Source organism: Notolepis coatsorum (genome assembly GCF_963971535.1).
Source record: "Notolepis coatsorum genome assembly, chromosome: 1".
NCBI classification, from domain to species: Eukaryota; Metazoa; Chordata; class Actinopteri; order Aulopiformes; family Paralepididae; genus Notolepis; species Notolepis coatsorum.
The window spans coordinates 231,665,166-231,682,784 of NC_140165.1; the positions used below are offsets into that span (position 1 = coordinate 231,665,166).

Below are 17,619 nucleotides of genomic sequence, written 5' to 3' on the forward strand. Positions count from 1 at the left end.
GTGACTGTTGGGAACTACGCTACACTGGCACACCTACTTCCAGTGAATGACGCTAAGCTAGGCTAACAGTGCGGCTGTTCCCTAAGCTTAATGCATGCACAGAAAAGAAAATAGTATGTATCGGCTTGTCTAACTCCAGGGTAGATGGCAGATAAGCGAATTTCCCAAAAAGTTGGCGTGTTCCTTTAACAATATACATTTCTGTTCCAGTAAAAGTAAAAACTGAATAACAGGAGATTTAATACAAACAGGTAAGAAGGTCCTCTTTCAAACTTCTTTAAAAAGTAGGAGTGCCTGCTGACCAGACCACTGAAACACTAAATGCATACTAAATTCCCACACTAGTTTCTGTTTCAGGTAACCAGAGGTTGGCTCCAACCATAGAGCTGTATAGCAGGCACTTATGAAATATCTTGTTCCTCACGGCCCGACACCCTGTGTGTGTGTACCGCCACCTAGAGGCTCTGATTTATTCTGTAATGAGGTTACTGAACCCCATACACTTTTTCCACTACGTGGCAGTAATGCGTACATTTCTATATTCCAACTACCACTGAATCTCAAATATGGAATAATATGAATTTGCCTCTAATGACACGGTAGTAGTGGGAACACTTTGCTGTACTGTGTAGATAGCAAGTGTTCACTCTAGCTTTAATATATTTGTCTGTACTGTGTAGATAGTAAGTGTTCACTCTAGCTTTAATATATTTGTCTGTACTGTGTAGATAGTAAGTGTTCACTCTAGCTTTAATATATTTGTCTGTACTGTGTAGATAGGAAGTATTCACTCTAGCTTTAATATTTTGCATATTTGTGAAAATCTACATGTGCAGCAACTAAATGGTGCTTCACATGTTTTTATGTCTCCAGCATAATTTTCAGAAATGTTTTACTTTGTCATTAACACATTGGTCGCCATAAACGAGTTACGCCGTTTTTGGCCGCCATGCGTTGAACACCAACAACGGCGTAAGCCGTTTTTGAAATCAATATTTAATTTTTTCGCCATGGCATTCATAATTCATCCAGCCAACCTTCGGTGCTGCAGCGGGACCCTGAATGAGATTGCAACGCCTCAATACCGCCGCCTGGTGGATGGTCGGGTGAGTTACACTCTCAAAACCGGAAGTTGTGATCGGTGCGTCGAGGAAATTCCTCCGGCAGTAATATCTTGTTACGTGAGTCCAGACAAACACTGGCTTGCATATGGATCGCTTCCATAACGCAATAATCGATATGATTTCGGTGTTTATTGCGCCATACAAACCGGAAATGGATCTAGGCGATCGGCGTCAAATAATTGGGATATTTTTCTTCCAGTCTCATCGGCGAACGGTAAGAGGACAGTAACGTTATTTTCAGCCCGATTGTGCGTTTCTTTGTTTGCAAACAGTCTGATCAATATATCAACCCATACTACATAAAGCCGTTACTGACGATAAAGGAATTATAGACGACCCCCGCCCCCCCTTTCCTCCACGCATGATGAAACATAATGTATACCGATCATATACATTTTAATTTTTTAATATAGCGTGTATAGGAAAGAAATGGCAATCGATAATCTATCATATGCGTTTGGGCCTATAACTAGCGTTTTTGGAATTACAGCAGAAAAGCTTATAAACATACTTATATTCATTAACACAACAATGTATGAATGAAAAAATATAACGTTCCCACATCGGGAACGATAGATAATCGATGTTGAATGGGCCATAGTAATGTCAATATAGCAATACAATTTTAAAAGTTATAGCCCTGCAAAGAAGGTAAACATCTCCATAGGCTTTCAACGGTGGCAGACTGGCTATATTGATGGATATAACCCATGGCGGACAATGTGTTAATAAACATTCCTGGTAAATAAATGTGGCAGTTTTAGTCAGCTGGCTAATTTCCAACTGCAGTCCCTCGAGAAGATGTTCCAAAAACCTGTTCAGTTCAAGTTTATTTTAAGTATAGGGTTTAAAACAGTTCCAGATCCTGCAGCATTTTGTAGTTTTTAGATGACCTCATAGACAGGGGTCATAGAGGACAGATAGCAATGGAACTCACACCCCTACAGTCACTTACTCACGGTTAGCCACTTTGCCCCTAGTGGCGGCTCACAGTTACGGCACTTTGCGTAAGACCGTTTAAATGTTTCGCCTCCGTGACAGCGTGCATCCTTGTTATAGAGACGAGGGTTTGACCCTTACCATCATGGCCTCTTGCACTGAGAGATGTGGAAGCAGCATGTCATCTTGCATGATGTAACAGGAGACCTTTCTAAAGGAGCGCAGGTCCCTGGGATGGCTATTGATCAGGATCTCCCCCTTCATCCCCGTCTCCCTAGAGACACAGGTCAGACAACAAGGGCAGAAAGTCAGGGGGCGCAGGGATAGCAACTGCACCTGGGCCCCATGTGCTGGGGGGCGGACCAAAGAGAGGCCCCCACTGAGAGGAAACAGCACTCACACACCCTACATGGAATGGCTGTGTGTATTTGTAACATTATCAACAGTCAGAGGGGGGGCTCTGTAGAAACCCATGGCCTGGACCGAGCTTCAGCGGTGGCAGACAGTGTTTTGTTTTTGCCTTACATATTTGTTGTTCTGTTTCTTTGTATTGACTTGACTACACAACACATTTTCACATACAGTCAGGCTTAAGTATCAGGACAGTAATTGTATGTATTGGTAGCTCTGTCCTCCAACCTGCATCTATCCTGCATTTGTACCTGCATGTAACCAACAAGCATCTGTACGGGGGACTACCAAGGCTGAGCGACAAGGTGGCATCCAGGAGGATGAAACTTGCAGGTCACTGCAACCGACACCAGGAACTTCCGACTAGGAAGCTAGTGCTCTGGGAGCCAACACACAGGCGCCGACCAAGAGGACGTCCCACGCCAACATACGTGGATGTACTGAGGAAGGACGCAGGTGTGGAGAGCTCTACGGAACTGGCCGGATGTATGGAGGATCGGTATGATTGGAATCTCCGCTGGCAAACACGTCTGAGGACGACCAAATGATGATATACAATAGTAGTATTGTAGAGGTCCACCAACCTGCATCTATCCTGCATTTGTATTATATACAGTGGTAGCATTGTAGAAGTCCTCCAACCTGCATCTATCCTGTATTTGTAGTACTACAGTATATACAGTAGTAGCATTGTACAAGTCCACCAACCTGCATCTATCCTGCATTCGTAATTCAGTGGTAGTATTCTAGAGGTCCTCCAACCACCATGATGTACAGTAAGGTGAGGTGAATAAATCACGTAAATCGGCTTATTAAAGTGACCTGAGCAAATCTGCAATCTCTCTCTCTCTCTCTCTCTCTCTCTCTCTCTCTCTCTCTCTCTCTCTCTCTCTCTCTCTCTCTCTCTCTCTCTCTCTCTCTCTCTCTCTCTCTCTCTCCCTCCCTCCCTCTCTCTCTCTCTCTCTCTCTCAGTGAGAGTTTGTTGTGTGTTGTGCAAATATTGGTTCAACATATTTTCTCATCAATAAAGCGGTCAGTCAAGGAGTAGGGAGTTCTAGAACAATGGTTTGTGTTTGTTATTGTGGTTGTGGTGTGCGGATGGCTGGTTTAAGCTGCCACACACCTGTCCCGGGTCAAGCTAATCAGACCTGGGAGCAGCTGTGGCTGCGCACCTGTTGCACATTGAAGTAATCAGTGTTCACAGGTCAGCCATCCTCTCACACACTGAGGGGAGCTTTTGTCATGACAACCTCATATCTGCTGTGTATTCATCATCATCTCTGCTTGTGTCTCTGTGTCGGTCTCGGAGAGTTCTATAAAAAGCAATTTAATGGAATTGTGTTGATATTATCAGGAAATAAACATTTGGAATGTTTATGTTGCCATGTTTGATAAGGTTATTATACAGTTAAATATACCCCATCTACATATCTCCATATGTATCCAGTGTACCATGGCCTTCAGTGTGGTTAGAGTCCTTGGGGAAATGTTCCCATGGGAAGGACTGTAACCATTGGTCAGTTATCATGTGACCAGATGATTAATTACACACACAAATATGCATGCAATGACACACACCTCAACCCCTTCCTCTGGCATCGCAAGAGGTACACACACACGCGCGCGCACCCACGCACACACACACCTCTTCTCTCTCTCTCGCTGTCCCCCACTTCTCTCTCTCTCTGCCTCTGCCTCTGTCCCCACTTTCCTCTTTCTCTCTCTCTCTCTCTCTCTCTCACTGTCCCCACTTTCCTCTTTCTCTCTCTCTCTCTCTCTCTCTCTCTGTCCCCACTTTCCTCTTTCTCTGCCTCTGTCCCCACGTATCTCTCTCTCTCTCTCTCTCTCTCTCTGTCCCCACTTTCCTCTTTCTCTGCCACTGTTCCCACTTCTCTCTCTCTCTCTGTCCCCACTTTCCTCTTTCTCTGCCTCTATCCCCACTTATCTCTCTCTCACTCTCTCTCTGTCCCCACTTTCCTCTTCCTCTGCCTCTGTCCCCAATTCTCTCTCTCTCTCTCCCCACTTTCCTCTTTCTCTGCCTCTGTCCCCAATTCTCTCTCTCTATCAAATCAAATCAAATCAAATCAAATTTATTTGTAAGGCCCGACAACACACGTTAATGTCCCCATGGGCCGGACACATCTACTTTAAACAAGTCAAGAAGAAACATCACAATAAGTCAAGAACAAAACAAGAACACCATAAAGTCATTTTTTTTTTTAAATAAATGCAAAATAAATAAATGCAACACTCCCAGACATACCCCACGCGAAGGTAAGGAAAAACTCACTAAAACCTAACAATAGGAAAAAAATCTCTGTCTCTATCTCTCTCTCTGTCCCCACTTTCCTCTTTCTCTGCCACACATGTTCAGACATACATAGACACATATATACGGCACATACAAACACACATGCATTGCACACACATGCAGACACAGACACAGAAAACCTGTAGAATTAGCATGTAAGCCCAGGAGTTGGGGGTTGAGGGAGGGTGGGGATCAGGGTTCTCTCTGGCCATAGATACTGTGAGAACGTGCCTGAAACACTAGGATCTGCCTCTTTCTGTCTTTCACTCACTCTTTTTCTTCATGTAGTTTCTCTCTCGTATTTTCTTTACATCTCTCACACGCACACACACACGTGCACACACACACACACACACACACACACACACACACACACACACACACACACACACACACACATTGAAATATGGGGACATTACATAGACTTATATGCATTCTGTAACTAACCCTAACCCTAACCATAACCATAACCATAACCATAGCCATAACCTAACCCTAAGCACAACCCAATCATAACCATAACCATGACCTAATTTGTGTTATGGGGACACCCAAATTTGTCCCCACAATGTTTTTGGTACCCATTGTGTGAGTGTGTAAACAGGTCAGTGTCCCCTGTAGTATAGCAATACAAGTACACACCCACACGCACCCACGCACACACGCATCCACACATGACCAAGCACACACATCTACCTGTATCCGGCCAGGATGTTCATCAGCGTAGACTTGCCGGCTCCAGAGGGCCCCATGATGGCGACCAGCTCCCCGCTGGTGAAGCTCCCAGAGATCCCTTTCAGTAGCGTCTTGTAACCTGAGACCGAGCGGGAACAAAAGCCACCAGGGTCACCCAAAACCACACAAAACCATACATCACCGCTCACAAAGGAACCTTCAAGCCCCCCCTTTTTTTTAGTATCCTACCTACTTTAATAGACCGTTCCCAAGACCGCAGTGGAGAAAGGCCTCTTTGTCCCATGGAGGTTGAAAGGAGCACTTGTTTTTTTCTGTTGTTGTTTTGTTTTGTGTGTGTCTTCTGAGTGAGTGAGCTCATCCAGAAGGTGTGTGTTACAGTATAATCTGCTCTCCGCTTCACCTTGGTTCTCCCAGAACATGCTTGTGTCACACAGGTGAGACAGGGCCTGTGTTTAGCTGCACCCAGCTGAGTGTGTGTGTGTGTGTGTGTGTGTGTGTGTGTGTGTGTGTGTGTGTGTGTGTGTGTGTGTGTGTGTGTGTGTGTGTGTGTGTGTGTGTGTGTGTGTGTGTGTGTGTGTGTGTGTGTGTGTGTGTGTGTGTGTGTGTGTGTGTGTGTGTGTGTGTGTGTGTGTATGTGTGTGTGTGTGTGTATAAGATAAGATAAGATAAGATAGGATATTCCTTTATTGATCCCCTTGGGGAAATTCAGGCATCATAGCAGCATGGCGGGGGGGGGGGGGGGAGTGGGGGGGGGGGGTACAGGTAGTAAACAACACAGTGTACAGGTAGTAAAAACAACACAGGCAGTGTAAACAATTTGGTCAATATGGTCAATATAATTTACTATCTGACTAGCTGACTAGCTGACTAGCTGACTAGCTGACTAGTATGTGTGTGTGTGTGTGTGTGTGTGTGTGTGTGTGTGTGTGTGTGTGTATATGTGTGTGTGTGTGTGTGTGTGTGTGTGTGTGTGTGTGTGTGTGTGTGTGTGTGTGTGTGTGTGTGTGTGTGTGTGTGTGTGTGTGTGTGTGTGTGTGTGTGTGTGTGTGTGTGTGTGTGTGTGTGTGTGTGTGTGTGTGTGTGTGTGTGTGTGTGTGTGTGTGTGTGTGTGTGTGTGTGTGTGTTGAAACACACATCTATCCCAGTGGTGTCCTTGTAATTGTCTGACTGTCACAATCTCTGAGATCAGCGCGTTCTTAAATAATAAAGTCACTGTGGCTAATCTGACAATTAAAAAATCATAATCACGATTATTTAGATTGATATTAAAATCATGATTATTAAACACGATTAGTTACTCATTGATTTGAGAACATCGTATGACGACGACTTTGTTTTACCTTTCTTCTCGACCAAAGGCTGCCTTTCTGTCATCTTCTACAAGTTACCAAAGACATGTCAAAATCACTGGAGAAACACACTGTGGCTCCTCCTCCCTGTTCGCTGTATACGTCAGACTCAGTGTGCGTGCACATCAAGTGGGCAAAAGGAACGTAATCCTGGTCAGAAAAACGGGGCAGACTACAATATATTTTCATTAGTTAGCCATGCTCGCGATCGAAACAATCAATCCATGCCAAAGCTAGATGTGTAAAAGGTGAAAGACTCACACTCACAGCCATGCTGATTTGGCAAAATTACATCCAGCTGTTTTCGTTTGAAACTACTTTTAGTCAGGGGAGTGTCATGGTTAACGCAGTAGCTCGTGCAGGTAAGGGGCAACTTAGTCACGTGACTCCATTGGTATTGCTGATTGGCTCGAACACGGTATGTTTGTAAACAGCGAACAGGTCTATATGAGCTGAACCTACTGTTTGGGGGGGGGGGGGGGGGGCGAACACACCGCTGTGAAGGAAGTGCGCTACATTACAACACAAGACGAAATGAGAGCATCACAGCATGCGGCACAATAATAGTTTTATCTTTAGCTGGTTTTCATGATCATGGGAAAACAAGGTTGTAATAAAAATTTAAACTTGATGAATCTATTATTAAATAGATATAATTATTATTATTATTATTATTATTAAGTAATATATAAGACAGCTAGTGTAATATCTAATACAGCTTGTGTAATGCCCGTTTCTGCTATGTCGTTTGCATTCTGTCTTGTCCGAATGTGTTCCTTTTGAATCTGTGTTTTCTATAAAATGCTGCTCTGCTAGCATGTCTCAATAAAGCCAAAGTTCACCTGAACAGAGTCAAAACCCCTCATCTGTTCGATGGGCTGATTAAGGATTCACATGCCTTCGAGCAACACTGTACTTATTGTACTTAGTTTATGCCTATTCTTATGTCTGCATGTTCTACATTGCACTACTTTTATTGTCTTTTATACTTATTCTTATGTCTGCATTTTATACATTGTTTTTATTCTGTCGACTGTATGCAGATTTTTTTTTTTATATATACACTTTTTTCTCCCATTTTCTATATTTTCTCCCATCCCAATTTCGTATTATCCAATTCAACCCTCCCCTGTCACGAACGCTGTTTCTTGCCTCCCACAAGCCGGCTGCAACGTGGACTAAGTCATACATAGCACAAGTCCCCTCCGGTACTTGAGGTAACAGCAGTCGCATCTTTTCACCTGCGCAGCTCGATCTCTCAGTGGCGAGGAGTAACGCGTGGGAGGCTCACGCTGCCCCCGACACTTCCTGATTCTACTGCGCAGGCGCACCAACCGACCTGTAGGAGTCGCTGTCCACAACGCCCGATCCCCACCCATCAGTTTCCCACCCCCTAATACGGCCAATGTGTATTAGTACGGACGACCAGCTAAACTGAAAGCAAATGTGGAGCGCTGGGCTCGAACAGGCAAGCCCAGCGTCTCCAGATTTCGTGGCGAGCGCCTTGCCCACTACGCCACATAGCCGCCCGACTGTATGCAGATTTGTATGCCTATGTTCATTTTGTGCTACTTGCTGTGGGGCACTTTGGGCTGCGGTCCATGTGTGAAGGGTGCTATATAGATAGTTGTTATTATTTATTATTATTATATTATAAAGAATTTATGCATTGAAATGTCTCTAAGTCTCGACGACATTGAAAATGACGGTGACCTCAATTGACCTTTTCGAGGATAAATAAACGTTTGAATTTAATTTAATTTAATGTTTAGTTCTCAAAATTGGCATCATATGGATTAGATATTTTAACAAGTGCATTAAATGACTTAATTCCTAAGAGAGACAGAAAGTCAGTGGTCATTTTGTATAGGCACAGTGAATGGTTTTCAGGCAATACATTTTAATCTGGAAATTACAATCACATATAGTACAATGATAGTAATTTTTGTTTGATTAAGAATCTTTCTGTGGGACCCATTTTCATTCCATGACCCTGTGTCTAGGAAAGCCTGACACGACCCACGGGTCAAACGCGCGCGACCACGTGCAGGGAAACGAACCAAATGAATTAGCGTTATCTATTAATACAACAGGGCTCATCCTGGAAATAAAATCAGCCATCCTTTGTTATTGAAGTGACCTGCAGTAACCTGCTATTTACCTAATGGACACTGCTCCTAAACACTAATCCAGTTGATTGCAGTGGCTGCCACTTTAATTGGATTTTCAGTTATAATCCTTCACTGCGATACGCAAATACCTCGCCGTCCTTCCCTGTCCTGACTCACAGCGGAGCACAGAAGGAGCGCCGGCCTGCACTGCAGTAACCTCTCATCTCATAATGTATGTACTGTAACGCACTTCTAATCAGGGGAGGAAGAAGAGGGCAAACCCTTCTTAACTCACTTTGGCACCTTTTTATTTGTGAAATGAAGTTTACCCGCCGCTTAAAGGAACACGCCAACATTTGGGGAAATTAGCTTACCGTCTTCTCCAGAGAGAGACAAGGAGATAGATACCAGTTTCCTCTCTGTGTGTTCAGTAGAAAGCTATCTGGCTGCATGTTAGCCTAGCTTAGCACAATGAATGGAAGCGGACCTAGGTTAACCTAGGTATTGTCCAACTAACACCTCTCCCAAAGGCTAACCGGTCATGTCCGCTTCCGCATGTCGTGGAAATGGACTATTCGCTGTGGAGGTGGTGATAGTTTCCTCTCCATTGAACACAATGGCCTGAGGTGACCGTGGAGCCTGGAGCCCTTCAAGAAGAGAGCGGAGCAGGCATCACCCCACGAGTGCTCACCTACTCATCTCACTTCAAAGTAGGGGGGAAGGTTGCCTGGATCCAGACCTTTGAATCCGCCCCCTTCAGTGGAGTGCAACGACACTTCTGTCTGATATCAGGCGAGGAAGGAGGAGGCTGCAGGGAAACTGATAAGAGACGTGAAGCCATCACAACATCCACTGTGTGATCCCCCCAACGCAGTTCGACTGTTTAATCAGGCCCCTAAATGGACCTATAAGCTTTTAGGGCAGGGGTGTAATGCAGCTAATACAATACAAAAACGTCACTTCCTGTTCAAGAAAACGAGTATTTATTTTTTAATATAATAACGTTATATTGTGCATTGGAAACACAAACATACTTAAAATGAGTAAATATTATTAATTTTAAACATGTTTATATTATTTATAGGGCTTTAAAACAAAAAACTAAAAACTTATTTTTCTTGTTCTCTCATATAACCAGGGTAGGAGCTGAGGGGGGGCGGCGCCCGAGCGCCCCTAGTGGTAGAGCCGCCACTGATACAGTATAAGACAGCTAGTGTAATATATAAGATAGCTAGTGTAATATATAAGTGTAATGCCTGTTTTTGCTATGTTGTTTGCATTCTGTCTTGTCCGAATGTGTTCCTTTTGAATCCGTGTTTTCTGTCAAATGCTGCTCTGCTTCAGTGTCAACTGCTAGCATGTATCAATAAAGCCAAAGTTCAGCTGAACAGTCAAAACACCTCATTTGTTCGATGGGCCGTTTGACGGGAATGAAGGGTAATTTAATTACCATTCCACCTTCTAAAGGCCCAATCGGTGATTCCAAACGCAAAAGAACGCGTAGCCCCACCACCTCCATTCAGTGACACAGCTAACAGCCGGTGAGATTTTGATTACATCTGTGCGTTGTACAACAGTAGAACAACAGTGAGATTATTCACAGTCCAGCGGATGCAATGTGTTTTCTGAAAGCCCAACGTTCTTCTACTTTTAGGTGAAGCAATCACAGAGAAAGCAGTCTGAAATCACACACTCAGCGCAAATAATGAGCTTCAAAAGAGGATAATGAGAACTTATTACCGGCTTAGCACAACAAAGCATTTAGGTCAACCATCTTGGGAGTGAATAGAAATCTCCACAATCTCCATCTATCAATAGCATGAAGCCATCTGTTAGAAAGTTTATTCCTCCTACTTTCTGCACCTTATAGTGCATCGTATACCGGCTGCCGGCATGCAAGGTGAGCAGTAACCTGGGTAACAGCTATTTATGGTTCACTCAGTCCAAATATAGCCTAACCCATATGGAGTGAGTGGGAAAGTCTAAAAACGGGGTCCCGGCAGAGGAGAGATAAGTCATACGAGATCAAACCCGGCATAAAGCAAAACGCCTCTTGTTAAATGAGGGTTTCTCTGCAACAAAACATCTGTTTCATGTCTGTTTCATGTCTGTTCCAATAGGCCGCTGGGACAGAACGGTGCTTTGGCTCGGTGCTGTCCGTGGTGCTGAAACCGGACAGCAGAGAGGCGACTCATCTCTCTCTCTCTCTCTCTCTCTCTCTCTTCTCTCTCTCTCTCTCTCTCTCTCTCTCTCTTTCTCCAGCTCAATTACGCTAGACCCACATTCCCACTTCAGGACGGGGACTCGTGATGTCTGTCCACGCCGCTAACCATCTGTGGGAGAGTGCTGCAGCATGGAGGGAGAGATAGTGAGGGAGGGAGAGGAGCAGAGAGATAAGAGGAGGCACGTCTCGGGGGTCGGTGACGGTCAGGCCGCTGCCAGGCACTTAACGTGTTTATGTTGACATCAGAGGAGGCCTTCCTCAGAGGACCAGGATGGGCAGAAAGGACATTTTTCATACGTCATGGAGGTTTTGCTCAAACTGAGACTGTTTGATGTTTGATCAATCAATCAATCAATCAAATTTATTTATAAAGCACATTTCACATGACGCGTGTCAACCAAAGTGCTGTACAGAGGGTAAATACACAAGATACATATAGACAACAATCACACTCCGTTTTATGGGAGGGCACACAGGCAAACACATAGAAAAACAGGGCATGAGTCAGTGAACGGGAAAGGCTAGTAGGTAGAAGTGGGTTTTGAGCCTCGATTTGAAGGCATCTATCTATGATGCTGTGTGTGGTGCTCTCAACAATGACACAATTCCCCCTCAGGATTACTATATACTTTTAACTTTTTTAAATTAGCATTATTCTTCCTTAAAGGTCCCCAAGTTTGCTCGGAACAGGGTGAATCTGCATTTTGCTAGCTCATGGAATTAAACTCCAACAGTCCTTAAAGCTTAAGATGCCCCCCTCTGTTGCAGAGTTTGATCTCCAATCTTTGTCAATCAAGTTGTATGTGTTTCAATTGATTTGGTATCCTTGCTTTTCTCTGCCTTCGTCTTGTTGTCTTATTGTTATGATAAGAGTTTAAATAAAGGTTTGACATTTGTTGACAGTGAATGAGACTCCGTCAAAACACAATGTGAACAACACAAACTAAATGAATGTGTGCAAAACTGTTTGGTACAGATCCCTGTTGAAATCACACCATGATCGTGTTTTTCAAGGACATTTGGAATAATAATGTGTTGTGACTTGTGAGTCATATCGCAATTGCAATATCAGTCAAAATGATCGCAATTAGATATTTTCTCTAAATCACTCTGCCCTTGGTGCGACCGTGGGGAATGACCCGTGTTTTTACTGCCATTATTGTATTCTACTGCCATTATTTATCAGTTATACTTACTATGTACATACCACTGCTGCTAAAAAAAAGATTTGCACTAAGTTCTCTTTTAACTCCTATATTTATTTCAATCATACATACATTTTTTAGCCACTGTTTATACTGTATATATAGTCCTGTATAGTGTATACGTACATCGTGTCCCATTATGTTACTTATGTTTATAGTGTTCTATATGTTACTTTATGTTTATATTAGATCTTTTTTTTTATATACACCGTGGGAAGGGGGAAACTTAATTTCATTTCTCTGTATGTCTTGCACATTATGAGAAGCGACAATAAAGCTGACTTTAAATTTGACTTTGAAAAAAAAAAAGTGTTGTCGTCTGGGTACGTCGTACTGAAGGAGATTACCATCATACACCCAGGACCTTTCTATCCATTCTAAATCTATGCTCCCTCCTCCTGTCCCTCAGCCAGGCAGCAGTGTCACCGGGCCAAGATAATGTGCTGCCAGGGAGGATGAGTCATGTGTCTCCTCCTTGCTCTCTGCTCCGATTATCCAACACCAGACAGACATCATCCCTCAGCATATTCTGACTGGAGCCATCAACATGAAACACGATGTTGGAGAATCATGAACAACGTGTCATGTGACAGTGGCTCGTAATTACTCAACAGTGGCTGGTAATCTGACGGTTCCCGGTTCGATTGCAACTCCTCCCGGCAGCAAGATACTTCACCCTTAACTGCTCCCGATGAGCATGCATGGTCGCCTCCGTCGTTGGTGTGTGAATGTGAGTGAATGGGTGAATGTGAGGCATGAGTTGTAAAGCGCTTTGGATAAAAGTGCTATAAATGCAGACCATTTACCATCGTGCCATAAGGAATTCAATGACAAAATTACAGACAAGACTTTTGGGGGAGTTCTAGACAGATAAAGAACTTGGCGCTTGGAAAGAAAGGTTGTCTGGTTGGTTAGGGAGGCTGGTCTCCAGTTCAAACAGTGTCAATACTGCCAAGGAGGGCCTGAGCAAGACCAGCTACAGTAACTCCCCATGTAGTCTGAGTTGTCAACACTAATTGCAGGTATAGAGTAGCAATCAACATTAATAAGTAGGTATCTGTTTGAATCATGTACTAATAATGAGGTTTTACATTTATGTATCACCTTATATTTGAATAATTTCTTAAAAGTATGTAGCGAACTACACATTTTTACTTCTTTGTCAAAGTTATTCCATAGTTTTGTCCCTTTAACCGATATACATCGACTTTTTATATTTGTAGTTGTGGTAGTGAAAGGGTTAACCTTCTGTAGTGCGGTAGTGAAAGGGTTAAGGGGGAGCTGTGGTCTGTGATGAGCATACTGAGCATAGGCTTTCATACTGTGGAGATGGTACACACACACACACACACAGTGTGTTATGTAAAGTATGATGCTAACTAAGTAATTGGCTGCTTTTGATCAAAGCACAAACAAATCAAACATGTAACCAATCTGCTCCAAGGACGGGTATTTATAATGAGCTAACATTAGCTAAGATACTGGGGGTGGGGGGGAAACCGATACGTAGTAGTATCACGATACTTTGCGTGGCGATACTGTATCGATACAGGGACGCCAAGTATCGATATTTAATTATTTATAAAAAAAATAGATATATATATTTCTTTTGCATATATTTTTTTTGTATAAGGAAGTTGCATTGTTCATTTCAATACCTGTAATTGTACAGTAGTCCACACACACGCACACATGTGCATTCAGTTAAGTTGGAATATGACTAATACAAACAGTTCAGTTTGTCAGGTACATGCAACACAGATTACAGTGTTTACATCTGTCTGCTTGAGAAAATACCATGTTCTGCAATAAAAATGATTGAAGTGAGATGAACAGACTAAACTTTATTTTATTAGATAAAACATGTTTTGTCTAAAATATAGTTTTTTTTTTAAAGTTTTACTTTGCAGTTGAAAAAAGGTAATACATCGCAATATATCGCAATATTAATATCGCAATACTCAGCATATCATAATGTATTTAGTATCGCAATACTATCGTATCGTGACTCAAGTATCGTGATAGTATCGTATCGTGAGGCCTCTGGTGATTCCCACCCTACAACACAATAGGCAGTTGCTTGCAATATGCCACTGTGGTTGTATTTGTCCTTGTAAAAATAATGTACACATTATTATATATTTCAGACAGTATATCCTTCTAGAATATATTTAGTGTCTTTGAGTCTTTACCTCCATATAAATCTCTCTCTCTCAGAAGAGAGATAAAGTGAGTTGACCTGCTGGACCTGGCCAATAGCCTTACAGCAGCGTTCTGAACCATGTGGTTTAGAAACAACATGATGAGGCAGGTGAAAAGAGAATCACAGTAATCCAGCCAGGATGAACGAATGAATGATCAACTCTAGCGAGTTTGGCAATGTTTCTTAAATGGAAGAATGAAGTACGGGTCAACGCTTTGATATGTTGATGGAAATACATAGTCTGATCAAATATAACAGTGAGACGTGTGCAACACAGACCATACAGACACAGGGCAGCCAGAGCCAACCAGCTGAAGAGTGAAGACCACGGTATGAACGCTCCTGGTAGAAAACCCTTACTTTCGGTAGAACACGGTTATATTTTAACTGACATTCTGAGCCAAATTTGTAAGTTAGTTAAGCATTTAAGTTTGATAGTCTATTTAGAGAGAGAGAGAGCGAGAGAGAGAGAGAGAGAGAGAGAGAGAGAGAGAGAGAGAGAGAGAGAGAGAGAGAGAGAGAGAGAGAGAGAGAGAGAGAGAGAGCTCAGTCACTAGCTCACTAGTGTGTGTGTGTGTGTGTGTGTGTGTGTGTGTGTGTGTGTGTGTGTGTGTGTGTGTGTGTGTGTGTGTGTGTGTGTGTGTGTGTGTGTGTGTGTGTGTGTGTGTGTACCATCTCCACAGTATGAAAGCCCATGCTCAGTACGCTCAGTATGCTCATCACAGACCACAGCTCCCCCTTAACCCTTTCACTACCACACTACAAAGGGTTAACCCTTTCACTACCACACTACAAAGGGTTAACCCTTTCACTACCACACTACTGTAGTAGCCTGTGACGTTTTGCATCAATGACACTATGTGTCCTCGTCTACTCCCTGAGAAATTAAGCTGAATTATTCTAGGAGAGCTCTCAGGGTGTCATGTTGTACATGTTGTACTTCTACACTCACTGCACTTTTTACGTGCAATTAAATGTATAAATTAATAAATAATCTATGTATTTGTATTTATTCATGAATTTGTTCTATACATACTTATACACCTACAGTACAGTACAACGCCGCATGATAGCATGCATGATAATGCTGTATATTCCGTATATATATATTAAAATTCTTACCATATATATATATATATATATATATATATATATATATATATATATATATATATATACACACACACAGGTGCATCTCAATAAATTAGAATATTATGAAAAGTTTTTTATTTCAGTAATTCAATTCAAAAAGTAAAAATCATATCGGCGGTCGGATGGCATAGCGGAGATTGCGCTCGTCACCAATGCAAGAGGCTGCGGTCTCAACTCCCAGAGTCAGCATTGCCCTGCGGCTTGGGCCGATCGTCATACTAACTCGTTTGGCTGAGTTAGCGGGAGGGAAGTCGAGGGTGGTAATCTGACGTTGTGGACAGCGACGCCTACAGGTCAGGTCTGGGCGCCTACTCAGCGAAAGGCAGGAAATGGTGGAGGCAGCATGACCTCCCACGCGTTACGCTTCACCAATGAGAGTCCTCGCTGCCAGGTGAGAAGAGAGCCACTGGCTGTCTTCACATGTGTCGGAGGAAGCATGTGGTAGACTTCAGGGTTCCCTTGTACCGACCAGTAGGAGGAACATGCGCACAACAACCAGGTAGGGGAGGGGGGGAATTGGCATAACGACTAAATTGGGATGGGGAGAAAAATATAAAATCAGGCGGAGAAAAAGAGGATAAAATGTTTTCTTTATTTAAATTAAAATCATATATTATATAGTATAATATTTCAAGCTTTTATTTCTTCAAATGTTAATGATTATGGCTTACAGCTAATGAAAACTCAAAATTCTGTATCTGAGAAAATTTTATTATTACATAATACCAATACAAATATATATATACAGTATATTACAGAAATGTCGGCCTACTGAAAAGTATATGCACTCAATACTTGGTCGGGGCTCCTTTTGCAGGCAACCATCCTCAATATGCTAATTAATTGAGATGCACCTATATATATATATTAGAGGTGGGCATAGATAATTTTTTTTAATTTATTATTTCGATAATAAAACTGGCAGTTTTACGCACTTGAATAACAGGTACATAGGCAGCGAGATGCAATGTACGTATAGGCTTGAGGTGGACAGCGCGTGGTGCTGAAATGAAACAAGCATTGCATGAAATAAAAGCATCAGTTTTATTTCAAAATATTGGAAACGGAGATAACATTCTATATTATCTCCGTTTCCAATATTTCGAAATAAAACTGGCAATTTTACACACTTCATTTAGAAAAGCCATTCAAACATCTCTCTTGGCACTGAGCGAGTGGTCAGAGTAAAATGCAGATCGGCGTCACATTAAATGCAGTTCGATGTCAACCATAACGCCGAGCAGCGTTTTGTGTGACACCAAGTCAGCGGCGCGGACGTCCGCGCGTCAGAAAATAGGAGCTTCGCACTTGGACAAGGACGACTTCAAGCTAGAAATGGTAACAACAGATGAGGTACTCAATAAACTGAGCGCCCTCCAACCTAACAAGGCCACTGGCCATGACAACATCCCCTCCAAATTCCTCAGAGACTCAGCAGCCGCCATCACCCCAATCATCACACACATAATAAACCTCTCCATAAAACAGGGACACGTCCCCAAGGACTTCAAAATTGCGAGGGTGACCCCTCTGCACAAAAAGGGCAGCAAATTAGACCCAGGCAACTACCGCCCTGTTTCTATTCTCACCTCCATCTCGAAAGTCATGGAAAAAATAGTCTACGAACAGGTCGAAAAGTACCTAGCGGAAAAAAATCTAATCTACGAATTCCAATCTGGCTTCAGAACATCCCACTCCACTGACACATGCCTTCTCTATTTGAATGACCACATCAAACAAGAGGTGGACGCAGGCAAATACTGCGGCATGGTCATGCTGGACCTACAAAAGGCCTTTGACACGGTCAATCACTCCATTCTGATTGACAAGCTAAAAGCAATTGGTTTTGATAGTCTATCAGTGAGCTGGATGCAATCCTACCTTGAGGGCAGGG

The 17,619-nt window shown here is 42.9% G+C and overlaps 1 protein-coding gene across 1 annotated transcript in view; it reads right to left on the bottom strand.

The window, feature by feature from the left end:
* The window catches only part of abcg1 (ATP-binding cassette, sub-family G (WHITE), member 1), a gene marked incomplete at both ends in the record, with an annotated part of 107,619 nt that overhangs the window by 36,089 nt on the left and 53,911 nt on the right, over nucleotides 1-17,619 (bottom strand). Inside the window, 2 exons of the mRNA XM_084314618.1 lie at nucleotides 2,205-2,337; nucleotides 5,482-5,599. Of these exons, the coding sequence (XP_084170744.1) occupies nucleotides 2,205-2,337; nucleotides 5,482-5,599 (251 nt within the window). The remainder of the gene's footprint in view (nucleotides 1-2,204; nucleotides 2,338-5,481; nucleotides 5,600-17,619) is intronic.